The 27,181-nt window shown below is 58.1% G+C and overlaps 1 protein-coding gene across 1 annotated transcript in view; it reads right to left on the bottom strand.

Moving 5' to 3' along the window:
- The window catches only part of CCN4 (cellular communication network factor 4), a 30,789-nt gene extending 26,990 nt beyond the window's left edge, over positions 1-3,799 (bottom strand). The window contains exon 1 of the mRNA XM_070075860.1: positions 3,526-3,799. Coding sequence (XP_069931961.1) covers positions 3,526-3,597 — 72 coding nt within the window. The 5' untranslated portion in view covers positions 3,598-3,799. The remainder of the gene's footprint in view (positions 1-3,525) is intronic.
- Positions 3,800-27,181: the final 23,382 nt, after the last annotated feature.

Below are 27,181 nucleotides of genomic sequence, written 5' to 3'. Positions count from 1 at the left end.
CTCAGCCAGCCTGCGTTTCCCATCTGGGAGAGCACAGCTTGTCTAAGTGCCCTGGGCATTATCGCTGCCCTTGGATTAGCAGCGCTCCAGGGGCCCTGTGTCCTGCTTGCCAGCCTTGTCCAGTCAAAGACCGTGCGAGCCGTAGATGCACACCACAGCTAGTGGCTGTGATGGGAGGTCTGCAGCTTCCTTGTCTCCTCGCTTGGCTGCCTGGGCTGTGCTTGCTACCCTTCCCGGCCCCTCCCGGGACCCCCAGCCGAGGCCGCTTCTCCTCTCTGCTCCTGTGTTGGAGCCACAGCCTGTGGACTGACCCCAGCCTGTGCCCGGGGAGATGGCAGAGGTTCCTGGAGCCATCCCAGGGTTTCTGTTTGACCAACGCTCCCAGCAGTGTGGCTGCTCTGCTGGCCAGGGCGGGGCCGTCTCTACAACCTGGTGGGCTGGGTGGGCTGAGGTTCCAGAGGTGTGGCCAGCACAAGGGCTGGCGCTGTCTCCCAAGGAGGCGTGGGCGGAGGCCTCCTGCTGTGCCTACTACCACGCCGTGCCAGATGGCCGGCTGCCTGCAGGGGGCACGCCTGTCCGTGCTGCGTGGGCCAGCATCCCGGGCACAGCTGAGGGCGGGAGGGGCCATGCTGGCAGCAGAGCACTTCGGAGCCAGAAGGGGCTGGGAGCGGGGCTGAGGGTGTGGCCTTGGGTGGGGTTGGAAGCACACACTTGGATCCCGACTCTGAATGGGAGGTGTAAGAAAGCCGTGCGGTTTACGTCCTCTGGTTTATAAAGAGGCTGTTCAGCCACATACCCGAGGCACACGATTCTGCCGTAGGTCCTGGGAGCAGAGGCGAGTCCCGCACGCTCAGACACAGCACACACGCACTTGCACAACGCTCAGACTGCTGTGCACACCCCGTGCCCACTGACAGGGGCCAGAGGATGTCTCACCAGGACGCCTGTACACCTGGACCTACAACCTCTCTGCACCTGCGGGACACCCTGCGAGGTGTCAGTCCTTAGGTGCCGGGGTTGTGGACTGGAGGAGCTGAGCCCCATCCACCCAGGAGGACCGGGGAGGGACACGCGGAGACCAATATAGCAGCAGCAGGGCCCGCATCGCAGCCTTTCCACCCTGGCGACCCTGCCTCCCAGCCGAGGCTGCACGTTCTGTCGGGCAGGGACCAGGAACTTCTCCCTTCTGCACAAGTCCCGGGACCAGGGAGGTGGGAGGCTGGATTACAGGAACCAGGGCCCAGGTTCAGAGATCCGCTCCATGGGATGGCTAGCTCGCTGTGTGACCTTGGGCAAGCGACTTAGCCTCTCTGGGTTTCAGCTCTCCTGCTGAGGGGATTTGAGGAGGGGTTTGATGAGCTTGTGGGCTGGATGAATTGGGGTAGTGCTTCCACAGGGCCACACCTGGAACGTTCAGCCCAGGGCTCGGGCGTGCTTAGCACACGGTGGGCATCAGAAAAACGCACAAGGAAGAAAGAGGAGAAAAAGCAGGCCTGTGTGTGGGCGCCGATACACAGCGCGGATTCCCGAGCCCGTGCGACTGTGTTCCTGGGCTCCCTCTCCCTCCCCGCACTGGCCCTGGCTCCGCGCCTCGCAGCCCCTTCCAAGAAACGTGTTCCCATCTGGAGGGAGGTCTTCGCCCAGCAGCCTCCCTCCCCGAAGTCGGCCTGGCAATCGCAGCCGTCTGCTCCATAGGAACGTGTGCGGTCATTGTTTCCATCGGCATCCCGCCCGCCCCGGGACCCTGAGTGGATTCCCTTTCCATATAAACCGGGCGGGTGCTGTGTATGGAATTTAGAAAGCGCAGCCCTGCCGGCTGTGGAGTGGATCCCGGCTTGGTGCCACGTGGTGGGGGACCCTGCCAGGTTTGAGGGCTCCCCCAGAACTCCAGTGCCGAGGCTGGGTCCTGGGGACCCCTGAGGCGTGGACGAGCAGGGGTGGCTCCCCAGGCGGGGGCTGCTGGGGAGAAGCAGCCTTGGTTCCTCCTGGGAGCCCCCTCTGTCCCTGCTGCCGGCTGTGGCCACGTGGGCTTTGAGGGAGCCCTCGGCTGTGGCCCCACTGCCCCCAGCACCGGCTGCTCTGGGGGCTCCCTGGAGTCACCCACAAACATCTCTCTCCCTCCTCCACCTCCTCCTCCTCCTCTTCCTCATCCTGCAGTCTCAGACTTCCCCAAAACTCCTGCCTCTTGCAGCAACCTGTGAGCCTGCACCCAAACCTAGGTGCCGCTCTCCCAATAGAGGTGAGGGCTCACCTGGCTCCCTCTAGCTATTCTGGGAAAACTCTAGAAGAAAGCTTGGGGTTTGGCATTCCCCCTTGGGTCCCTGGCCACTTCCTGAGACCCTGGGCAAGTCCCTTCTCTCCCCCTACCCCCCACCCCCAAGGCTCCCTCGGTCTCCCTCGTGACACGGAGCCAGTGCTCTCTGTGCAGGGTTGCAGGCTGGCCCCATTGCAAGGTGAGGAGCACCCAGACTTGAGCCAGACACACAGTCCCCGCCCGGGTTGTCACTACAGCCTGTCACCCTGCTCCCCATCGGCGCCAGCTCCCAGCCTCCCATCTGCCTGACTCAGATGCAGAGTCTGTGAGCCCACAGGTGAGTAGCTTAGCCCCGAGCCTCGATGGCCTCATCTGTGAAAGGGGCACTTGGATCCCATCAGTGAGTGAGTCCGGACGGTCCTCCTGCCAGCAGCAGGCACTGGCCCAGGCTGTGGGCTCCCGGATTCAGATGCCGCCCGCCTGCCTCCCGGCTGCCCGCCCTGCGCCTGCCTCCTCCTGCTCCTCCTGCCACACCGGCTGCAGTGGCATGGGTGTGCGCTGCCACGTGTCCAGCTGCCCAGCTTCTGGGAGGTGCCCACCTCTGCCCCTCCCCCTTGGGGCACCCTGGGGTGCAGGTGGGAGACAGCGAGGCCACAGGATGCCTCCCCGAGGGACGGCGGCCTCACCGGCAGCCCCAAGTGTGCGCACTCTGCCAGCCGCTGCTGTGCCAGCCCAGGGCGGCGGCAGGTGCCCCCCGACTGCTCAAGAGCAGAGTTTTTGCCAGACACTGGCATTTCCCTCTCTCCCTCGCGTCCCATCTCGGAGACTCGGGGTTGTAGAAGTTTGACGCAGAGACCCCAGAGGTGTTGTGAAACTGCCTGGCTTTGGGCTGCTCCGGGGCTGGGGGCGGAGGACGCGTGCAAGTTCCCAGGACCAGACTGGCAGGGCCGATCTGGGGTCCAGGTCCACGGTCACCGGCTCTGTTGAGCGCCCCTTTCTGTTTCGTGGCGAGTGGGAAGAGGGAGGAGGCAGGACCTGCCAGGTTGCCCCCGCCAAAGGATGCCCCTTCCTCTCCTCGCCTGCCAGGTCCCTGGGAGCCGGCGGCCCTGCCTCTCCCCCACGGGCTCGCCCTGGTCCCCTGGATCAGCACCTCCCTGTCCGCCCCCACCAGCCCGCGCTGCCCACCCTGCCCGCCGGCCCCCGGCTGCCGCAGGACCTGGAGGGAAAGCAGCTGGGTCCCCTCTCTGAGCTCCCCCCAGGACAGGACTCACCGTGGCCAGGCCGCCGCCAGCCGCCGCGACTGCTGTCACTGCCGCCAGTGCCCAGGGCAGGAGCCACCTCATGCCTGGAAGTGGGCAGCACAGGCATGGAGCGAGCAGCCCGGAGGATGTGGCCGCCTCTCGGGGGAGCTGGGCCCAGACTGGCCGGGCCCATCAGGCAAACAGCAGCTGAGCCTCTTCCGCGGCCCGCGGCGGCTTTTATGAAAGCGAGATCTGACGTCAGGGTGGAGGACAAACCTCGCATTTTCCTCCGAAAAACTTTTCCTGCCTCTCTCTCTCTCTCTCCTTTTTTTTCTTTCTTCCCTCTGTCCCCACCTCCAGCCTGAGCTGGGCCAGCCTCCCCCAGCTCTGACAGCTCTTAAAGGGGACGCTTCCCAGCTATGCTTTCACACGGGGGTGCTACATTCCCTCCCAGCAGCAGGAGGGGTGCAAGGGGTAGAAATGCGACCCCTCACTCCTGGTCCTCATTTGCAGTTCTCAGGCTGTGAGCAGAGGGGGGCTTAGGCCCAGGGACCCCCGAAGCTCAAGCTAGCATCACGACCTTCCCCACCAATGAAAGGGGCCCTGCGCCTGCCCCTCAGCCAGAGGGGCCCTGGTGTAGGAGCCTGGACACATTTTTCCTGCTGGGCCGTCTCCACTGGGGGCCTGATGGGCTCCCCCCCCCCCGCCACCCCCACCTGGACCACTGCAGGGGCCTCCTGCCTGGTCGCCAGCTGCTTCTCCCTTCCCCCAGCATCCGCTGGGGCTATCTTGGGACCTGGTCTCCACGGGTCGCCTCTTGGCTGTCGCACTTGGCACGGCATACCCAGTCCTGGAGTGGCCTCTGGGGCCAGCCTGCTCCCGGACCCCCACCCCGTCTCTCTCTCCCCCCACTCTCTCTCCCCCCCTCTCCCCCCACTCTCTCTCTCCCCCCTCTCACTCCCTCTCCCTCTCTGTCTCTCCCTTTCTCTCCCTCTCTCCCCCTCTCTCTCCCTCTCTCTCCCTTTCTCTCTCTCTCCCTCTCTCTCTCTCTCTCCCTCTCTCCCACCCACTGTCTCTCCCTCTCTTTCTCTCCCTTTCTCTCTCTCCCTCTTCTCCCCACTCTCCCCCCTTCTCACTCTCTCTCCCCCCTCCCCCCTCTCCCTTTCTCTCTCTCCCCCTCTCTCCCCCCCACTGTCTCTCCTCTCTCTCTCCCTTCCCCCCCACTCTCCCCCCTTCTCACTCTCTCTCCCCCCACTGTCTCTCCCTCTCTCTCTCTCTCCCCCCCACTCTCTCTCCTCCCCTCTCCCCCCTCACTCTCTCTCCATCTCTGTCTCTCCCTTTCTCTCCCTCTCTCCCCCCTCTCTCCCTTTCTCTCTCTCTCCCTCTCTCTCTCTCTCCCTCTTCCCCCCACTCTCCCCCCTTCTCACTCTCTCTCCCCCCTCCCTCCTCTCCCTTTCTCTCTCTCTCCCTCTCTCCCCCCCACTGTCTCTCCCTCTCTCTCTCTCTCCCTTCCCCCCCACTCTCCCCCCTTCTCACTCTCTCTCCCCCCTCCCCCCCTTGCCCTGTGCTCAGCTGTGCTGACCCGCTCGCAGCTCCTGTCACACCCCAGCAAGTCCCCCTCTGCAGGCTACAGAAGGAACACTCGACCCTGTGGGTAAAACCCCGGGTGCTCCTTGGCTTCCCTCTTCCCGCAGGAGGGGACGTGTGTGTGGATGCTTGGAGGTGGCAGCCGGCTTGTGTCTGTACAAAGGGCTCCACAGGGGCTGGCTCTGGTGACTTCTCTATCCATTACTGAGGGGTGGGCTTCTGACCTGATTATGATCCATGAGCCAAAATGGGAAATTTCTGGGGGCGGGGGGCTCCTAGAAAAGATTTCTTTCCGCAAGAGACGAAAGATCATCTCTTCTCTTCCTCTTCTTCTCCTTATGTCCAAATGTGATGGCTGGAGCTGGAGCAGCCATTTTGGATGTGTGAGGCACCAGCCTGAGAATGAAAAACCAACCTACTGGGAACAGCAAAGCACAAAGAATAATAGGTTGTGTGTTCTTGGGACTTTGTGTTGCTCCTGAACCAAACCTGGAACCACCACCACATTCATCATCACTTACTGTGTAAGCCATTGTCAGCCACATGGCTTACTCCTTGGAGCTACACATACAGGAGAGAAACCCCAGAGATGCCAGGCCAAAGTCTCCTCGCCCCACAAGGCACAGAGCCAGGACCAGACCCGCCCAGGACTCCCCATGCTGCGCGGGAGAACCCGGAGCACAGCTGCCGTGTAGGAGAGCTGTGACTGCCGTGAGCATTTGGGACAGACGCCTGGACACGTGCTCACACCGCTGACCACGTCTGCCAGCTGGGGAGACGTCAGATGGCTCAGTCCCCGCCTCCCTGGCAGGTGCTCTGGGAACCCTGGGGACCCGGCAGGGTGGTCTGTTAGGACAGCATCTCGGTGCCAGCCAGTCCTGCCGCTCCCCGTGAGCTCTCTGGGTGAGTGGCTGCCGCCCTGGGTCCCAGCCCCTTCATCTGGAGAAACAGGTCCCATCAGTGCCTCGCACTCAGGGCCCGGGGTGGGGGCAGCCCGAAGGAGGCTATGAGCTTGTCGTGCATCTGATTGGGAGAGTCGTGGCACCAGGCCGACGCTATTGGCTTGCCATACGTCCATCCCCGCATGAGCTGGGCTAATGCCCAGTGCCCGGCCACTGGTCCAGCCACTGTCGGCCGTGCATAGAGCCCTTCCGGGCTCCAGATGGCCCGGAACCCTCGTCTCAGCCCCGCCCACGGCCGACCTTCCACACAGCACGGCTGTACCTCTCCTACAGGTGACCCAACAGAGGCGTGGATGGCTCAGCCACATGCTCCTGCCACTCAGCCAGCATGTGGCAAGGCTTAGCCCCACACTCAGACCCCTGCGGCTCCAGACAAGTGCCCCTCCCATGCCCCCTGCTGGGCACATGAAGAAGCACAGCAAGGAACAGCCGCAGAGTCCGGCAGGCGGCCGGCTGGGAGGGCTTCCCTGGATGGGCCTTTCCCCAGCTCTCCCTCAGGTTCCTGCACCGCGTCCTGCTGTCCTGGTCACCGCACCACGACAGGCCCATGGAGTCGGCCTCCAGCCCGGCACCTCTGCCCCTGCCACCGACCTAGCCCCGCGTGTTCCCGCTTGTTTGCTTGACCTTCTTCCTCATGGCGTTCCAGGTCCAAGGTCAACCCAGAGCCCACATCCTCCTGTGTCCCAGCACCAGCGTGGCGCCTGGCGCATGGAGGGGACCTGGGGCGTAGTTCAAGGGGATGGCCAAGAGGTGGCGAAGGGGCATGTGCATGTGCACTGATGAAGGGGAGAGAGGAAGGGGATGAAGGGAGGGAGGGGGACAGGGAGGGGAGGGAGGGAGAGGGAGGGGGAGGGAGGGAGGAGAAGGAGTGGGGGAGGAGAGGAGAGGATGGGAGAGAGGAAGGGGACGAAGGGAGGGAGGGTGGGGGAGGGAGGGGGGAAGGAGGGGGGAGAAGGAGTGGGGGAGGAGGGGGGGAGGAGGGAGAAGGAGTGGGGGAGGAGGGGGGGAGGAGGGAGAAGGAGTGGGGGAGGAGAGGAGAGGATGGGAGAGAGGAAGGGGACGAAGGGAGGGAGGGTGGGGGAGGGAGGGGGGAAGGAGGGGGGAGAAGGAGTGGGGGAGGAGGGGGGGAGGAGGGAGAAGGAGTGGGGGAGGAGGGGGGGAGGAGGGAGAAGGAGTGGGGGAGGAGAGGAGAGGATGGGAGAGAGGAAGGGGACGAAGGGAGGGAGGGCGGGGGACAGGGAGGGGAGGGAGGGGGAGGGAGGGGGAAGGAGGGGGGAGAAGGAGTGGGGGAGGAGAGGAGAGGATGGGAGAGAGGAAGGGGACGAAGGGAGGGAGGGGGACAGGGAGGGGAGGGAGGGGGAGGGAGGGGGGGAGAAGGAGTGGGGGGAGGAGGGAGGGAGGAGGGAGAAGGAGTGGGGGAGGAGAGGAGAGGATGGGAGAGAGGAAGGGGACGAAGGGAGGGAGGGCGGGGGACAGGGAGGGGAGGGAGGGGGAGGGGGAAGGAGGGGGGAGAAGGAGTGGGGGAGGAGAGGAGAGGATGGGAGAGAGGAAGGGGACGAAGGGAGGGAGGGCGGGGGACAGGGAGGGGAGGGAGGGGGAGGGAGGGGAGGGAGGGGGGAGAAGGAGTGGGGGAGGAGGGAGGGAGGAGGGGGAAGGAGTGGGGGAGGAGAGGAGAGGATGGGAGAGAGGAAGGGGATGAAGGGAGGGAGGGCGGGGGACAGGGAGGGGAGGGAGGGGGGAGGGAGGAGGGGAGAAGGAGTGGGGGAGGAGGGAGGGAGGAGGGGGAAGGAGTGGGGGAGGAGAGGAGAGGATGGGAGAGAGGAAGGGGATGAAGGGAGGGAGGGCGGGGGACAGGGAGGGGAGGGAGGGGGGAGGGAGGAGGGGAGAAGGAATGGGGGGAGGAGGGAGGAGAGAGGAGAGGACAGGATGGGAGGGGAGGAGGGGGTGGGAGGGAGGAGGGGGAGGGAGAGAGGGGACGGGGGGGGGAGGGCAGGAAGACCTGGAGGAGGAGACAGAGGTGGCCCCTGGCGCTCAGCCCCCATTCTGCTCCTAAAGTGCTAAGGAGAATGTGCAGCCCCCGGTCTCCAGGAAGCACCTGTGGGGGAGTGCGTGAGGGAGGAGCTGGCTGCCTCAGTTTCCCCAGCCCACGCCCTCCCCCAGCGAGGGGCCCTCACCCGGCCACGTCCCCATCAGCGGCCCCAGACACGGCCCCTTTCCTAGCTGGGGCTCAGGCTCAGCTGTTGGTGTCACCATGGCTGCCCTGACTCCCCTGTGGTGGCACACGGGGCAGTGTCGCCTGCAGCAGCCCCGGCTGGGCCCCTGCCTGCAGACTCTCACTGCTGCGTGGTCTCAGAGACACCCCACAACCTCTCTGTGCGGTTTCCGCATCTGCTGGGTGGGGATGAGTGAGGTGGGGATTCGTCCAACAGCTCCCCACGCAGAATGAGCTCCATGGAGCCCTGGCCCCGGATGAAGACCCTCCCCCTTGGCCTTGGCGCCTCGCTCCCTGGTGCCCCACCTCCGCTGTCACACAGCAGGCTCTTCAGTGTGCGGTGGAGAAGCCCCAGTGGTGGGGGCCCGCCTGGAGCCATCTTTCCGCCCTGAAGGTGGGGCCTCCCGCGTCCCCTTCTCCTGTGGCCTGGGCCCCCGCGGCCAGCTCTGCCGCGATGGAGGGGGGGTTGCACGTGGCTGCCTCCCAGACCTCCAGAGCAGCTGGAAGCAAATTCCTGAGGAGGGCTGTTGGGGGTGTCGGGCCAGGGGCCAGCAGGGAACATTCCTGACACCAGCGCCACTGGACTCACAGGCTTGGGGGAGACCAGCTCAGGTCTGGGCGCCGCCGTCCACGTGGGATGTTTGCTTGTCCTCTGTTTCATGACCTCGCGCGGAGCCCATGCTGTAGGGGCGGCTCCATGCCAGTCCCCTGGGGGCCACTCGGCTGCACACAGCCCCTCCCGGCCCCTGCGGCAGGCACCCGCCTCTGCAGGCCCAGGCCCAGCCTGGCTGTGCGGGATGGAGGAGAGGGTGTAGGTGTGTGTGGCCCTGCTCAGCCCTCGGTCTCCCGCTGTGAGTGCTGGTGGCCAGCAGAGGCTCTGCCTCTCTTTGTGGGGCCCGAGCAAGAAGGGGTGGACCCCAGAAGGGGGCCCTCAAGCCCACCCCAAGCGGCTCTGCTCTGGGAGGTGGGGACTCCGGTCCTTGTCACCTGCTTCTTGAATTACTGCTGACTCGGGCTGGAAAGCACCTCTAGCCCCAGCCTTGACCGCAAACTGGGTCTCCCGGCCTCCCCGCTTTGAATCTAGGGAGGAAGAGCAGAATAACAAGGGCTTTGGGGGGTCAGACCGGCCTGTGTTAAGTAAACAAACCCTTGGCCAGCGCCTTGGCTCACTAGGCTAATCTTCCGCCTGCGGCGCCGGCACACCGGGTTCTAGTCAAGGTCGGGGCGCCGGATTCTGTCCCGGTTGCCCCTCTTCCAGGCCAGCTCTCTGCTGTGGCCAGGGAGTGCAGTGGAGGATGGCCCAGGTGCTTGGGCCCTGCACCCCATGGGAGACCAGGAGAAGCACCTGGCTCCTGCCATCGGATCAGCTCGGTGTGCCAGCCACAGCGGCCATTGGAGGGTGAACCAACGGCAAAGGAAAACCTTTCTCTCTCTCTCTCTCTCACTGTCCACTCTGCCTGTCAAAAAAAAAAAAAACAAAAAAAAAACCCTCATTTTGTAGCCTGCCAGGTGGAGAACTGTCAGACGCCACTTTTCTCTGGGCCTCAGTTTTCTTGTCTGTAAAATGGGGTAATGCTCAAATGTCCCTCCACGGATTGCGAATAATTTGTTGCTCACCATATCATTCTTTCTTGCCACAGAGGCTTATTCGGTGTCCCCAGCCTGGGCCAATCTTTTCCACCCCTTTCTCTGAGTCTCTGTCCCTCAGCAGAGCTATGAGGTGGGACGGTCTCCCCTGCTCTCCTCTGTCCCCGCCTCTCCCGGAAGCAGCCGGAGTCCTCGGAGCCATCTGGGACAGAGGCGAGCGTGGCCTGCAGTGCTGGCGGGCTGTGGGCAGAGCTGGTCTCACGCTGGCTTCTGGCAGCTGCGCTGGTTTGGGTTGGCAGTGGCAGGAAGCGGGCATTCCAGGCCGAGGCAGCAGCGAGCAGGTGCCCAGCCGCCTTGCTGGGATACAGCGGGACTCCGTGCTGGTCCTCGGTTTGCAGGGTTTCCAGAACAGCCCAGGGAAGAAAGGGCAAAGAGGAGGCGCACAGCCAGCCTGGGCCAGCAGCAGCCCAGCCTCCGGGCCATGCCTGCAGCCCCAGGTCCCCGCTGGGCCAGCCCTGAGTCGGTCTGCTTTGTGGAGCTCCTGGGCTTGGGTGGCTGAGCCGCGGTGGGTGCGGCGCCGGCTTGCACAAGAATTCTCTGCGGTCTTTGTCCTGGAGGCCTACACAGCGTGCACATCCTCCGGCCTGGGATCCGCAGGCTCTCGCTCCGTGTGCCTGGCAGGCCCTGCGCCTTTGCTTTTCACCCAGCACACCCAGGTGAGCCTGAGGGCGTCTGCGTGGAGCTGTCTGGAGAAACGGCGCCGGGCACGAGAGGCTGGGCTGTGATGTGCGTGGACCGGAACCCCATCTGCCTCCTGCCAGAGCTTCATCACGGGGAGGCCACAGATCCCCCAGCGGTAAAATGGGGCGATACCACGGTCCCTGGGAGGTGTGGCCTGAGACGGAGCAGCTGCTTTGCTCTCCTGCGGCTGCACCGACCCCTTCCCTCTACCTGGGAGGCTCCAAGCTCAGCATCTTCTCTCCCCGCCCAGGAGGCCGGGAGTCAGAAATCAAGGTGTCGCTGGGCAGTGCGTCATCCACAGGCTCTTGAGAGACACCGTCTGCGCCTTCTGGCCGCTCCGGGTGGCGCTGGGCTGTGGCTGCAGCCTCTCTGTCCTCACACGGCCTCGCCTCTCCTCCTGTCTGTCCGTCCATCCTCCATGCATGTCTGTACAAATCAGACCTGCACTGGGTTAGCGCCCCCCGGGGCCATGGAGGGTGGCCTCACCTCAGACTCACCCCCCTGCCCAGACTCTTTCCCCAACACAGCCACCGCCCTGCTCCTGGAGGCTGGCCCTAGGGGGCTGGGGCTTCCGGAGTCAGCACGGCTGCCCATCATCCCCAAGGTCCCCACCCCTGTGGTGAGGAGGCCCACCCTAGCCCTGGAGGGGCTGCACCGATCTGTGTGGGGCGGCTCTTCTCTGCGCGACAGGTGCATTTGTTCCGAGGGGAGGGATGAGCCAGGGCTCCAGCAGAAAGTGGGGCCTTCTGGACATGGGATAGAGGCAGCCTCCCGGGTAGGTACACAGAGACTGGGGTCCCTCCCCACTGTCTGGAGATCCATCCCAGAGGGCCCGAGAAAAATCAAACAGGTAGCTCCTGTGATTTCCACCCGACCTGCCCAGCTCAATGCCTGTCCTGACCAATCAGAAGCACTACTGCCGTCACAGCCTACAGGAAGCCCCAGACAATCAGCCCTCCAAGGGACAACGCCCCCCTTCAGGGACGCCTCCAGCTGCAGGGAGCTTTCTTGCTTCTTTCGGTCAACGGCTTCTGCTTTGCACACTCTTCTCCGTCCGTGTTCCCAAGTTTTTGTGGTCACGAGACATGATCCCAGGCGATTAGAACACCTACGTTCTTGTCTAAGAGTTGTAACACAAGAGAGCTGCAAGAATTTGGTGGAAAGAAAAATCTGCGACAATGGGAGACGGATGTCCTTAACCCCGCACCCCGAAGTGTGCCCTTCTCTCTGGCCAGAGCTCCTCCACACCCACCTTCTTCCTCACTCTTCTCAGGTCCGGCTGAGCCACCTGCGCTCCTGCAGGGCAAGAATGTCCCCACAGTGCCCTGCACCGCTTGCTGTGCTGAGAATTCTCTACTTACCCCGCAGGGTTCTGCTTGGGGATTGCGTCCCCCACTAAGCTTCTGTGTCCCTCAGGTTCTGGGGGACAGGAGTCCCCATCAACGCTAAGGAATATGGATTGTGATTGGCAGTTTATTTATGGGACTTACTGCATTGGGGGGTTTTTGGCAGTGGGGATCAAGCAAGTGTAGGACTGGGGTACTGAAGATCTGGGAAGAAGGAGTGGGGTCGCGGGTCTCTAATCAGCCCATCCAGGTTTGGTTTAGACCCTGATGCCCACTTTGGTACCCGTGCCCACCTGGGGCTCTGGTGGTCCCCTGTCTGGGACTCCCCCATCCCCAGTGAGCTGGGAAAGCCACTTGATGGAGCTTTCCATGAATCTGCCAAGCCAACGGTCAGAGCCACTGCTTGAGCGGGTGCGTCAGTCTACACGCTGGTTCGAGAGCCCGTGATGATGGCCATGGCCCCTTCCAGCATCACGCGTTCTTATCAACCATTGAGATCTGTGTGCCCCGAGTGCCCGCCGGGGTGAGTCAGCACACGCAGGGGACAGATCGACGCCCCTGCTGCCACAGCAGAGATCGCAGGCTGTTACGAGTCTAGATGACGTAAGATGCATCTTGTTGGGGTGGACCCGGTGGGGGGAGGGCCAGCAGGTCCACACAGGGCGGCCGCCTCAGGACGTTTCAGAATGGGCTCTACAGGCAAGAAACGACGAACCGCTCAGGGAGGAAGGGCAGCTTCAACCGGAAAAAGAAGCCTGCAGAGTTGTGTCCTGGGATTCCCTGGGGTGGGACTTAGGTTTCCACCGCAAAGTCCAGCCCCCTACTTGCTCTCCTGGTTCCTCCTTCCCTGGGAGGCTCCGAATTCAATTTGCATTGCAATGCAGCCACCCCAGGATTTGGTGTTGGGTTTGGCTTTCAGAAGGGCTGCAAAGAACAAAGATTTTGTCCAGGACCACAATAGAAGCTTTGTAGGTCCTTATCCAGATCTTGAGCTGGGGATTTTCAGCCCTGAGATCATCATTTTCTTTGTGCACTTCGGTGCGACCAGCCAATCCCACCTTTGTAAGGTGCTAGGTCCCTCAAAACCGTGCACGCTGAAAGCACTTGGCCCGGTTGACACAAGTGATGGTTTAAGTATCTGTTCTGCCCCACATGCTGTGAATTTCCAGTATTTCATGAACTGTGGGCATGGAGTGGTCAGACCAGGGAACCAGGTCCATATGCTGCCCTCGGGGCTGTGTTCCCATGGACCCACACCGGTACCCGTGAGCTGTTGCCATCACGCACAACAGAGGCATTGTCCGCAAGATATCAAGGCACCTGCTCCAGGAAGTCGGCTTTGCACGACGAGCAGGAACAGTGATGGCGAAGGGAGCGGGAGGATCAGAGAGGCTGACTCTGTCATCGGGAAGCTCTGCAGGTGCACAGAGGGAGCAGGTGCACAGAGGGAGCTTTCAGAGCCACGGGGGGGAGCTCACGGAGAGGTCTGGGGAGAGGTCCACCCGTGAGGATGCTACTGCTCCCCCCCCCCCCGTAGGTCAGCAGCCCAGTACCTGACTACAGCCTGGGACCATGGAAGGGCCACAGGGACAGCAATGGAGAGGACAGCATAGCCCCAGGGTGGTTCAAGTCAACCCAGCACACACTTGATTTTGTTGACCGCTGAGGACGATGGCTGTATTTTGACTTCCACCCTTCAAGTCCCATGGAAGGTCTTCTTTCGGACATATCTATGCGGCACCATACAGAGAAGAGGATTCTGGGTGTTACAGTTGCCAACATTAGCCAACTTGACACACATAACTCACTTTCTGTGACCCCAGAGTGTGGGTTAAGTACCCCTCCCTGTCCTCCCTCAAATCCTTACCTAATTCATTGGTTCTTTGCCTGTTGTTCACCTCCGGGCTCTCTTACATCTCCACCTGTTTTCTTTTTTTATTTATTTTTTTTTTGACAGGCAGAGTGGACAGTGAGAGAGAGAGACAGAGAGAAAGGTCCTCCTTTGCCGTTGGTTCACCCTCCAATGGCCGCCATGGCCGGCACACCGAGCTGATCCGATGGCAGGAGCCAGGTGCTTCTCCTGGTCTCCCATGGGGTGCAGGACCCAAGCACTTGGGCCATCCTCCACTGCACTCCCTGGCCACAGCATAGAGCTGGTCTGGAAGAGGGGCAACCGGGACAGAATCCGGTGCCCCGACCAGGACTAGAACCCGGTGTGCCGGCGCTGCAAGGCAGAGGATTAGCCTAGTGAGTCGCGGCGCTGGCCCCACCTGTTTTCTATTCCTCACTCCCTTTGAGCTGTGAGCTCCATGGAGATTAAGACCATAGCCCTGGTGTTTGTCACAAACAGTAATAGCAACTCATAGCTGCGTGGAACCTGCCCTGTGCCAACCCCATTCATTCCCTGCTCACAGAGGCGCGGCTGTTGCTAACAGTCATCCCTGGCACTTGAGAGGCCTGACGCACAGAAGTGTTAAGCAACTTGTCCAGGGCCACCCAGCTCACAGGTGGCAAGCTGAGACCTGAGGCTTGGGGGGGCTGGTACAGTGCCAGACTCCAGAGTTCACAGCCTAGTCTGTACACTGGCTGAATCTGGGGGTAACAGAGAGGCCAAGGGGAGGGAGAAAAATGAGGGCCTGGGAGTATCTTGAGATTTGGTGAGACCAGGGGCAGAACATCCTAGATGGGCAGGCAGTTAAGAGAGGGTCAGAGTGGAGCATGCCTTGTGTCTGAAGGCTCAAGTTCAAGTTCACTGCAATCCACATCCAGACACAGATATTGCACCTGTGGACTCCAGCATCAGCTCCTGCCCGGGAGGCTCCAGCCTACGGGTCTTCCCTGTGGACTCCACACCTGCCAGCCCTCATGATCATGAGCGTGTACACACAGGCACACACACATGTGGACACACCACACACACACATACAAGGACCACACACATGTGCACATGGACCACACACATGCACACACCACACACATGAATACGGACCACACACGCGTGCACACAGACCACACATGAGCACACACATGTACACACAGACCACACACATACATTCATACAGAGCACACATAGAAGCACACATAGATGCACACAGACCACACACACACACACACACCCACCCCTTTATCCTCTACACTGCATCTGTACCTGTGTGTTTGGATCTCCTGGTCCGTCCCAGGTCTCCCCCGCGCTCTGGGTAGGGAGTGTGGGTGCCTGCCATGGGCAGTCCTCTCTGCCACCTGCTGCAGGCTTGGGGCCCCAGGGCTGGGGGTCTCCTCGAGGTCACACCCTCCCCCCTGTGGGGAGCAACTCGGACTAGACTAAGTTACTGGAATTAAGACTTATTCTATGCATCTGCTCTCCCACAATATGGTGCTGGGAGAGGAGAAAACAGCTTCTACGCAGCTGCCTCTTGCCAACTTGAGTGATGACCTCCAGGAGCTGATCCTGCTCCTGATTGGAGGAGAGCAGCGTACTCGGCATGTGGGCAGCTGAGTTGGGATTGGTGGAAGAGGACTATAAAGGAGGAGAGAGACAACATGCACCAGGAACATCTAAGGGGAACATCTAAGGGGAACACCTGTGCAGCCCCCGAGAGAGCCGACCGGCGGTGTGCTGCTCCCCCGCGGAAGTGGGGAATGTGGCAGGGGGAACCGCCCTTCCACGGAGGTGGAAGGGATGGTAGCCAACCCGGGAAGAACCAGCAGCAAACCTGGGAAGGGCCGAGCAGACAAAAGAACAGCGCAGGGTCCTGTGGTGCTCCTCCACGAAGAGGGGGAGCGATACCCCCCCACTCTCCAGCTTCTTGGACATGACTGCAGCTGCAGCGTCTGCACGACTGCGCTCCACCCAGCGCGGCTGGGACAGCTCTTCCGCAAGACACTGCTGCTGCTTCATCAAGCAAAGCAAGTGGATGCCCAACGGTCCAGCAATGCCGCCTCTGTGTCTCTGCTCCGGTGACATTTCCCCGAGAACCAGAAGGGACCTGGGGGAAGACTTCATCTGGACATCGCTTGCCATGGTGAGCAGCTGGGGCAGCCTGGGGGTGCAAACAATGGGGAAGAGGAAGCAACTGCAGATGGATGTACCACGGGGCCCCATGACCATGAGAAGTAAGGGCCACGGATGTGCACAGAGCAACAGGGCGAGAGCTTACAGTGCAGAGATGCACGGAGAAGTAGAATGGAAACGAGCCCTCCAGCTGCCACCACTGGTGTGGACGCAAAGCAGATGCACACAGCCACATTCCGTATTTCACAAGTCTGTGGATGGTCAGGGACACAGGTATTAGAGTCGCTGTCCCTGGCTGTGTTCTCCCGTAGCCGCTCCTTGGCTGGTGGGTGCCATGGCCTCTCTGTGCCTCCACGGGCTGCCATTGTCCGCGTGCGTGCGGCCACGTGCTTGCTTCTTCCCTCACTGCTCCCATTTAGTGCATTGGTACTCACCCGGATAGCCCGATTCTAACGTCCTCTTCTCTTCCAAGACCCTATTTTCAAACCCAGTCCCTTCTGGGGGCCCCAGGCATGCAGACTTCACGTGGATCTTTGGTGGTGGTGTGGAGTTGGGGGGGCACGACAGCTCCCCTAAGACACAGCTGGAAATCAACACTGGGACTGGGATCAGGCCCACGGGGATTCTTGCCAAATTCCTTTAACTCCATCATCAGGGCAAACGCTCCAAGGATGGGAAAATCTGAGTGGGAAAGGCAGGGCTGCGGCCAGACACTGCCTGACTCAGTCCAGTAGAGTGTGGGCAGAGGTGGGGGAGGCTGGGGTGGTGGCCGAATTTGTGGTCCTCCCAGGAGGGGGAGCACATTGGGCGAGGCCCGTCCGCAGGGCGAGGTCATGTGCAGGCATGCATGCGCCCCTCTCGGCACTGCCGTGCGCCTGGCGTCAGACTTGAAGTCTGGGCTTGGCCGAGGGCTCTCCTGGGGTTTTGCACACTTGGGAGGGTCCGAGGGGTCAGACGGTCACCATGGCTCAGAGCCTTTGCCTGCCAAGACTGTCTGGGATTTTTGGACATGGCCGGGATTTCTTCCCAGTGTCTCTGCAGAGGGGACTTGGGACACTGAGTGCTAAATCATCTCAAAACTCTTCCCCGCTCTGTGCACGGCCTGCACATCACATACGGAGGCACTGATGTCACCGTGGCGGGGAAATATGATGGCATTCTGTCTCTTGCCCTGGCCTTCTGTCCCTGCAGCCCCAAATGCTCACCCCTGCACCCTCCACGCTCTCCCTGGCCTGTGAGGAGAGTAAGTCAGTATAACTCGGCAAGTGTGTGCCACCTGACCCTGAGCCACACCCAGGCTGGCGCAGAGAGTGTGCAAAGACAAACAAGGGATGAGCTGAGGTCCCAGCCACCGCATTACCACAGGGGATCATGGTGGGTCCGCAAGCAATTTCTCAAGGGGCAGATGGCGTTTCCTGTGCACCAAGGGGACAGAAGCATGGACAGTCCCAGGAAGGCTGTGAGGAGCATGGCTGGGAGCACAGAGGTGTGGGCGGGGCAGGGGCGTGGCTCACGCCACTGCCTGGCATCGTGTTTGGCACTGGGTGCAGCTGGGGAACAGGCAGCCATGGGCCACATCCTCACAGCAGGCACAGTGATGGAGGAAGAGGTAAGACTTAGGCCAAAGGCAGGGTTGCAAATCTGATGGTGTCCCTCTCTTTTAAATTGTTTATTCAGAGGGAGACACCAAGACGGTGCAATAGGGAGGGAGCTTACTGCTCTATTCCAGGAGAAGATAGTTAATAAAAATATTAGTGTGGACAGAGTGCAGTCTCCGGGAAGAGTTATGGAGAAAATGGCAGAGGAAACTCGATGCAAATTACAGGGACACTGGGGACCCTTAGAGGATGGGGACGCGCACAACTCAGGACCCCAGCAGCCAAGAGCCTTGGCACCAGGTCCGGAGTGAGGTGAGACCAGGCTGCAGCAGCCCAAGCCATTGGCGATACAGCTGTGGGAAGAGCCGGGTGGGAGTCTGGCTTGGAGCTCTGTGGGGGACAGTGCACCTGCCAACCTAGATGGAAAAAAGGGGGCACTTTTTCCTCTCCCAACCACCAGGCACCAGTGTCCTGTAATTAGCCGAGAGGGGACGGGTGCCATTTTGGATATAGGTAACAGATGCACCAGCTTGTGTCCAGGCACCCAGCAACCAGCTGAGAGGAGACGCCTGAGTCTGGCTGGGGGAACCGACAGGGGGCTGGGAGCTCGGGACAGTGGGAACCCTGTGTTCTGGGACAGGAAACACACCATGGCCTCATGGGAGGGTGCAGGGTTAGGCTGGGACCTTGGGCAGTCACTGTGGTGACTCCACACGCTTGGGGCTCCCTGATTCCCTGGTGAGGGCCATTGCTGCAGGATCCATGCTCACAGGGAGGGCTGCATGGATGATTCGTGTGGTTCTTGTAGCAGCACAAATACTGTCCCCATTGGGGCTAGTGCCCAGGCATTGGTCTCCTTGGAGGAGGAGGTGAACATGAGAACACAACAGAGAACAAACCTCCCCTCTGATTAAAAAAAAAGAGAGAGATTGACCACAGCCAACTTGTGTGTCCCCTGGACACTCCCCTCACCCTGGAGCACTGCTCAGAGCTCCCTGACCACACCCAGCACACACCTCTGGGTAGTCACTGAAAGAGCAGACACTCCACTAATCCACAGATGTGCAGTCCAAAGATAAAAGCCATCAGAACAAGAATCTCCACAAATGCCTAATAATAAATGCAGCAATTCAAGAAACAAGCGTGAGGAAGATGCATTGACACCTTCAAAGGAACACAACACTTCAACACTAGAATGTGACAACGAAGAGATTGAAGAAATGCTGGAAACGGAATTCAAAAAACTGATCATAGGACTACTTAGAGGTAATCAGAAGTGAATTCATGAATTAAAGACATCCATACATAACATGCATGAGCATTTTTCCCATAAAATTGAGATTTTGGAGAGATATCAAAATGAAATATTGGAAGCAAAGAATTCAATAGATCAAATAGAAATGTGGTGGAAAGCCTTAACAACAGACTTGGTGAGGCAGAAGAAAGAATATCTGACTTAGAAGACAAATCTCTGAAAATTTTATAGTCAGACCAAAAGAAAAAAAAAAAAACAAGAAATTAGAAAACTAAAAAACAGTGTTGGAGATTTATGGGATACTATCAAATGACCCAACATACAGGTCTTAGGAATTCCTGAAGGTGTGGACAGAGAGAAAGGATTAGAAGGCCTTTTTAGTGAAATAATTACAGAAAACTTCCCCAATTTGGACAAAGAAAGGGTCATCTGAGTACAGGAAGCATATAGAACTCCTAACAGACATGACCAGAAAAGATCTTCACCACAACACATTATAGTCAAGCTCTCCACAGTAAAACATAGAGAAAAGATTAAAAAATGGACATGAGAGAAACACCAGATTGCTTTCAGAGGATCTCCAATTAGACACACAGCTGACTTCTCACCAGAAACCCTGCAGGCCAGGAGAGAATGGCGAGATATAGTCCAAGTCTTAAGAGAAAAAACTGTCAACACAGAATGGTCTACGCTCTCATTTATGCAAATCTAAATGAAGGTGAAATAAAGACCTTCTGTAACAGACATAAATTGAAAGAATTTGTCACCACTCGTCCAGCCTTACAAAAGATGCTTAAGGATGTGCTACACACAGAAATGCAGAAACATGGTCATCTCTACAAAATAACATAAAGGCAGAAAATCTCCCAGAACAAGTAAAAAGGAAATACAAAGCAAAAATAGCAACACTTATGGAAAAATAGCAGGGTTAAGCAGTTGCTTATTAATAGTCACCTTGAATGTAAATGGCCTCAACTCTCCAGTTAAAAGATATAGACTGGCAGAATGGACTAAAAAACTAAATCTGTGTATTTGTTGCCTACAACAAACACATTTCACCAGCAAAGATACATGTAGACTGAAAGTGAAAGGATGCAAAGATATTCCATGCCAACATAAACCAAAAAAGAGCTGGTGTAGCCATCCTAATATCAGACAAAATAGACTTGCACACAAAAACTGGTAAAAGAGACAAAGATTAAGGGATCAATTCAATAGGAAGATGTGACTATTGTAAATGTATATGCACCCACTTACAAGGCACCTAGCTATTTAAAAGATATGTTAATATATCTTAAGGGAGACATAGACTCCAATACAAATGGTATTGGGGGATTTCAATACTCCACTTTCAGCAATGGACAGGTTAATTAGACAGAAAATCAGCAAGGAAACAACAATTAATCGCCTCATAGACCAAATGGACCTAACAGATATCTAAAGAACGTTTCATCCCACAGTTGCAGAACACACATTCTTCTCAGCAGTGCATGGGACTTTCTCTAGGACAGACCACATGCTAGGCCATAAAGCAAGTCTCAGCAAAATCAAAAAAACTGAAATCACACCATGCATCTTCTCTGACCACAGTGGAATGAAGCTGGAAATCAACAACTCAGGAATCCCTGGAGCATATGCGAACATGGAGACTGAACACCATGCTCCTGCAGGAACTGTGGGTCATAGAAGAAAGCAAAAGAGAAATCAAAAACTGTTAAGGGGCATTTTTTCATACTATTTGTTGAACTCTTTACTTAGTACAGAGTTAGTCTTCTGTGTATAAAGTTAATTGAAAATAGATTTTAGTAAGAATGGGAATAGGACAGGGAGGGGGAAGAAGGGTGGGAGAGTAGGTGGGAGGGTGGGTACAGTGGGAAGAATCACTATGTTCATAAAGTTGTATTTATGAAATGCATGAAGTTTGCATACCTTAAATAAAAGGTTTCTGGGGAAAATATTTATTTATTTATTTGTATTTATTTGAAAGGCAGAGAGAGAGAGAGAGAGAGAGAGGAGATCCTCCGATCACTGGTTCACTTTCCAAATGCCTGTGACAGCCAAGGCTGGGCCAGGCTAAAGCCAGGAGCCTAGAACCCCATTAGGTCTCCTCCACAGGTGGCCGGGGCCCAGGCATTTGATTCATAATTTTCTGCCTCCTGGGATGTACATACGCAGGAAGCCACACTGGAAGTGGAGCGTGAGTGTGAAGTCAGACCCTCTGATACGGAATGTAGGCATCCCCAGAGGCAGTGTGTAGATGGATAGTTTAGAAGGTGGATGAATGGGTGGGTTTGTGAGTGGAGGGATAGTTGGGTTGGTGGACAGATATGTGGATGGATAGACAGCAGTTCAATGGATGACTAAAGAATAAAGTAACAGAAATCTGGAGAAACTGAAGCTGAATTTTCAAGTCTTGCAAATGCAGCGTGGCCAGGCCAGCCTTGCATCTCCACCTTCAGAGAGTGAGAGGGTCACCTGGCGTGTTGTTGGAGTGGCTGGGCCCGAACACCCGCCTCCTGGCTCTGCCCTCAGGGCTGTGTCTGCTTCCCATGGGCGTGCACACAGAGGCACAGGGAAGGCCGCAGCGTTCCTGCTTATGGGCTTGAGGATGTTGCTCACCACTCAGACTCAGTTTCCCTTTCTGTAAAATGGGGGCACAGGGCTGATCACACGGGCTTGCAGCCACCACAGGAGCAATAGCCTCATGTCTTCTCAGTGCTGTGTCCCTGGTGCCTGGTGCCACGCTGGCTTCGGCAGCACCTGGGCGCTACTTTGCTGTTTGTCCCTGGTCTGATCCTTCACCTCCCTGGGCCTCTCCAGGAACCTTCTTGCTCTGGCTCCGCCTGACTTTCCCAGCAAGCCCCGGCCTCTCCCTTCCTTGGGAGAGGGGAATCGGGGACAGCCCCTGCCTGGCTGGCCCGAGTCCCCGCAGCCGTCTGGGCACCTTGGCTCTGTGTGGGCGGCTCTCCCAGGGGACACCTATCTGCCCCGTCTCCCCGGGCACTCTCTCTCAGGCACAATGCTGCCTGTCTTCTCTCTTGAAGATCTGGGTTAGATAAACCCTCCGCTGTCATGTGTCCTTGCTTTTCTATGGGTTTCAGCAAATTCTGCCCCGAGGACGCTGCCAGGACAGTGGGAACCCAGTGTTTGTCAACAGACTGAGCTCCATGTGATCCTGCACAGAGAGAACAGCCCGAGGTGGCTTCCAGAACTCGGCGCCACAGGCTGCAGCTGTGGACGGTTCTGGCTGCGGGGCGGGGACAGGGGCTCTGGGCTCAGCACTCTGGATTCAGGGAACTGGACTGGGCAGCTCATTTGCTGGGTCTCTCAGGACGAGCTGCTTAAACTTCTGATGTCTTCGTCTGTTAGGGAAAATTAATCATGGACCAGAAAGGGCTTTTGTGAACATCAGAATAGAAATTTTCTAAAGGATCTGCTCAAATACCCAGCACATGGGGATGTGGTAGCTATGTTTAATAGCAGTTTGTGTACAAGTGTCTGGGTAGATGAATGTATATTATATACATATATGTGCACTAAAATACACATACTGAAGGCATCAACCTGGAGAGAACTTTGAATAACATCGTATACCCTGGGCCGGCGCTGTGGTGTAGTAGGTGAAGCCGCTGCCTGCAGTGCCAGCATCCCATATAGGCGCCAGCTTGAGTCCTGGCTGCTCCACTCCCCATCCAGCTCTCTGCTATGTCCTGGGAAAGCAGCAGAAGATGGCCCAAGTCCTTAGGCCCCTGGACCCACGTAGGTGACCTGGAGGAATCTCCTGGCTCCTGGCTTAGGTCTGGCCCAGCCCTGGCCATTGCAAGCAATTTGGGAGTGAACCAGCAGATGGAAAATTCTCTCTGTGTTCCTCCTTCTCTCTAACTCTGCCTTTCAAATAAATGAAATAAATCTTAGATAAAATAAAATGACACACACAGACACAGTTCCAAGGGTGAGTGCTATTACATTCTGAGTGATATTGTATTACTTTGGCTCATTTATTTTTGCCTAATATCATAACCTAAACATTTCTGTGCCTTCCACATCCCTTGGGACCTGGTATAAAAGGCCACGTGGAGTCCTGCGGATGGACACGCTGACTTAGGACACAGTCCCTTGTCGTTGGACACTGAGCTTGTTTCCAGCTTCCTACCACCGTGGCAGTGTAGGCTCAGAATTGGAACCCAGGTCTGCGAGAAACCAAAGCAGATTCCATTAGCCTGTGGAGCCGCCCAGTGGGGCTGAGGCATCAGTATCGGGCCAACCTCCCTGAAGGGTCCCACAGGCCATCTCTGCACTCTTTTGTTCCCACTGCTTCTCCCCGGCCGCCCTCCAGGACCCCAGTAGCTGGGTACCACTCACAATGCACTAAGAAGCTTCAGATGTGCCTTTTGCAGCCACACCCGCTGCCTCCCCATGCGGCCTGCCAGGGTGGGAGGGGCTGGAGGATGGGGCTTGGGGAGAGCAGGTGCACTGAGTTGCCCTGTTGAGATGGCCAGGAAAGAAGGTCTTGGTGAGATTTTTTTTAAATCTTTTAGGGTTTGGCCCAGGGTTTCAAAGCACAAGTTCAGGATTTTCTGCTGTAAGCCCTTGAGTCCACTGCAATTTTCCTAAGGGAGGGAAGCCCCACACCGTGTGTTTCTGGTTCTTTGAACTCCATACTGCCAGGGACTGGGAAGCATTCGGGTCCAGATGGTGCTGGTGCTGGACAGAGCTCCCTGCTTGCGGCTGGGCATGGATGTGCCCCTGGCGCGACTCCTGGGAACTCAGCGGGCTGGCTTGCACAAATCATGCCATCCGAACCCACGCCTGCAGCAAACCCATCTTGAAGCCCGGCTCCTCGGATCCATTCTCTTCCCGATGCCAGGGCCAGGGCTCTGCAGTAGAAACTGGACCATTCCCTTCTCGTTCTTAAAACCCCTCTGGGGTGTGTCTCCTGCCCCCTCGACTCTCATCCCTCCCTCTGATGTCTGGATGTCACCTTTGCCTTTAGATTAAAGCTGCCTGCCAAGTCTTTGTTGCCTCGCCAATGACAGCAAGGCCCGCCTGCTTCCACGGGCTCTGGCCCAGCCCCAGGACCACTTTGACCAAGCGGGTATGGCGGAGTGACTGAGTTCTGAGTACAGCTTTGCAAAGGTTGAGTGGCTTCCTCCCGGGGCTCCTGGAATCTTCCTGGGAGGTGCTAGGACTACACACAGAGACAGAGGTGCCCCCCGATGCCCAGCTCCGTATCCATCCCTGCCAAGGGGCCAAGCTGAAGCAGCCGTCTTGGAAGCAGGTGTCCCAGCCACGGCCGTCCCAGCTGAAGCCTTGTGGCTGGGAGCCAGCCACTGAGCTGAGCCCTTCTTAACCCCTTGCTCCCTAAAATTGGGACTAGAACAAAGTGTTATCTTAAGACGCGGCGTTTGGAGTCGCCTGAGTGCAGCGATAGATGGCTGACGTGGCTTCTCTGGGGAGCGTCCTGGGTCTCCTCGCCTTTCAGTTGTGGCACTTCTCTCTGCTTAGCGCTGCTCCAGAACACAGTACTCAGTGCCAGACGGGTCTTCAGAACGTTCTGGAAAGCGTGCATTGTGAACAAACTGGGCGTGGATTTCAAACACATTTTGCACACACACACACACACACATCAGCTTATCTTGGGGTGGGCATTGTGGTGCAGTGGGTTGAGCCACCGCCTGCAAGGTCAGCATCCCACACTGGAGTGCCAGTTCAAGTCCACTTCCGCTCTCCACTTCCCAGCCAGCTCCCTGCTAATGTACCTGGGAGAGCAGCGGAAGACGATCCCAGTCTTTGGGAGACCCAGCTGGAGCTCCGGGCTTCTGGCTGTGGCGTGGCTTGGCGCAGCCCTGGCTATTGCAATCATCTGGGTGAGAGTAAATCAGTGGATGGAAGGTCTGTCTCTCTCCCTCTCTCTCTGTAACTCTGCCTTTCAAATAAGTAAATCTTTAAAAATCTTACCTTTTTCTTCAATTATCCACTTGCTTCTGAATTACTCTCCTATATGGTGTAATAGCTCTGATGATGACAATGGCCGACAGGCAGCCGAGCGGGTAGTTCCGCCTGCTCCGAGGGTGGGTGGTTTGAATTCCCAGTGGGGCTCACCTGGAGCCGGGCTCAGGCAAGCTGAGAGGGATGAGAGCTGGACTGCGCATGCCCAGCTACCCCTTCCTGGGGTAGGGGGCGTGAAGGGGCGGAGAATGCAGGTGCGGGTCCCTCACCAGCCCCGCTCTGCCTGGGGGCAACCTCAGGGGTCCAGGGAGCCACTTGCCTCACGGTGGGTGGACCGCCCATGGCTGCGTCTTCCTGCAGCCTGGCTGCTCCGTGTCTCGCTGCAAACCCAGACCCGGAACTCGCGTGCACATGCGCACACAGCCTCTGTAGCTAGCATTTACCACGAAGCTGGGAGACTGTAGAGGGGAACTGATTCCCGGTGAGACAAGTCAGGGCGCCAGCTGTGTCTGCGCGGGGGCCCACCTGGGTCTCTGTCAGGCCTCTTGACTTCTCGCTTCTCTCTCTCTCTCTCTCCCTGTCCCCAACTGTGAATCCGTGTCTTTGTCTCCAACACTTCCACGAATGACGCCCCCAGGATCCCAGCGGCCACACCAAGTGGCCGGTCAACAGTCCATCCTAAACCCTCATCTCTGCTCAAAAGTTGCCTCCGTAGACAGGTTTCTGGGCCCCTCGTACCGGACATGGCCAGCCCCTTCCCCTCTATTTTGCTCAAAGCACAGGTGCCTACCTAACACTGTGCATCTTGCGTATTTGGAATTGTCCTTGTCCCCTGTGCACACGCGAGGAGGGCAGGGACTTTCCCTAGAGTCAGACAGGTGAAAGCCACGAGCAACTGGAAGGGACCCTGATGCCAACCGTCACACCTTTCAAAGGTTTTTTCCGGTGCGCCATCAAGGATCAGGAATCTAATGGTGCTTAGAGATTGGGTTTCTGGAGTTGACGTCTGAAAGAGGAGCCAGCGTTGGCAAGATCAGGTCTGGGTGAGGGACGCGGTGGGCACCAGAGCAGATTGGGACACTCTTCTGGCACCAGCCCCTGTCCCCTCTGACCCTTGCTGCACCATGAGATTCTAGCCCCTCCCACTCCACCCCAGTCTCTCGCGGTGCCCCTAGGCCAGGGCTGAGGTTTGGCTGATCAGTCATCAGAGCTGATTTCGGGCTTGGCATTCACAATAAACCACGGCCGAGGCTGCTCCATGGGCCTGGGCAGGGGCAGCTCTGTCGCGTGGCTGGACAACGTGCCGAGCGATCCCAGTGCATGCTGCGGTTCCCCCCACACCTCACCACCGTGAGCTAGCTCACTCACAAGCCATGTAAGCCTCGGACAGCACTGCATGAGACCCGCCTGCTCCGGGATAGGAGCACATTTGTGGTTGGTTACGGCGCCCAAAGCCAACACTGGAGCTCAGACTTCAGTCCGCGGAACTGCGTGTTCTGGAGATGTTGGTTTTGCTTTCCTGCCACGAATAATTCTGGGAGGGTGACCAGACATTCCAGGAATGGAGGGGACGCCAGTGCCGGCCTCGTGAGTCCTTCCAGCCCAGCTGGGGCTCACGGACTCAGGGCTGGGAGGTCCTGGGCACCATGTAGACCACTCACGGAGCGTAGGACCAAGGCCAAGAGAGAGGCTAAACCTGAACTCACCAGGAAAGCTGGCCTGGATGGTCAATTGTCAACAGGAGGTCTGCTATCGGCACCAGACAGGAACCGGCTGGGACCTGCTCTGCTGAAATGTACCCTGTGAGGTCCAGGGAGCCCGGCACGTGCTCAGAGCTTTGGTCTTACCATCTGTAAAATGGGACAAAAACATTTCATGGCAGCTGTTGGAAATATTAACTAATTTTTATTTGAAAGGCAGAGCGAGAGAACGAGAGGGAGATTTTCCATGTTCTACCTCATTCCTGGACCATTTGGGTCACCCACATGAGTGGCAGGGACCTAAGTACTTGAGTCATCTCGCAGCAGGTTAAGCCACCACTTGCAACACCAGTATCCCATACTGGATTTCCGGCTGCTCTGCTTCCAATCCAGCTTCCCACTGATGCTCCTAGGAAAGCAACGGGGTATGGCCCAGGTGCCTGGGCCCCTGACAGCCATGTGGGAGACTTGGATGGAGTTCTGGGTTCCTGGTTTGAGCCTGGCACAGCTCTGGATGTTTTGGTCGTTTGGGGAGTGAACAGTGGATGGATCTCTGTCTCTGTCTCTGTCTCTCTCTCTCTCTATGTCATCTTGCCTTTCAAATAGATAAAAAATAAAATAAAAACTTAAAAACAAATCGAGTATTTGAGCTGTCAACTGCTGCCACCCAGGGTGTGCATTAACAGGAAGCTGGGTCAGAAGTGGAGGCAGGACTCAAACCTAGGCTCTTCGATAAG

The sequence above is a fragment of the Oryctolagus cuniculus genome, chromosome 6, assembly GCF_964237555.1.
Source record: "Oryctolagus cuniculus chromosome 6, mOryCun1.1, whole genome shotgun sequence".
Classification (NCBI taxonomy): Eukaryota; Metazoa; Chordata; class Mammalia; order Lagomorpha; family Leporidae; genus Oryctolagus; species Oryctolagus cuniculus.
This window is presented reverse-complemented; position numbering and strand designations above follow the sequence as displayed.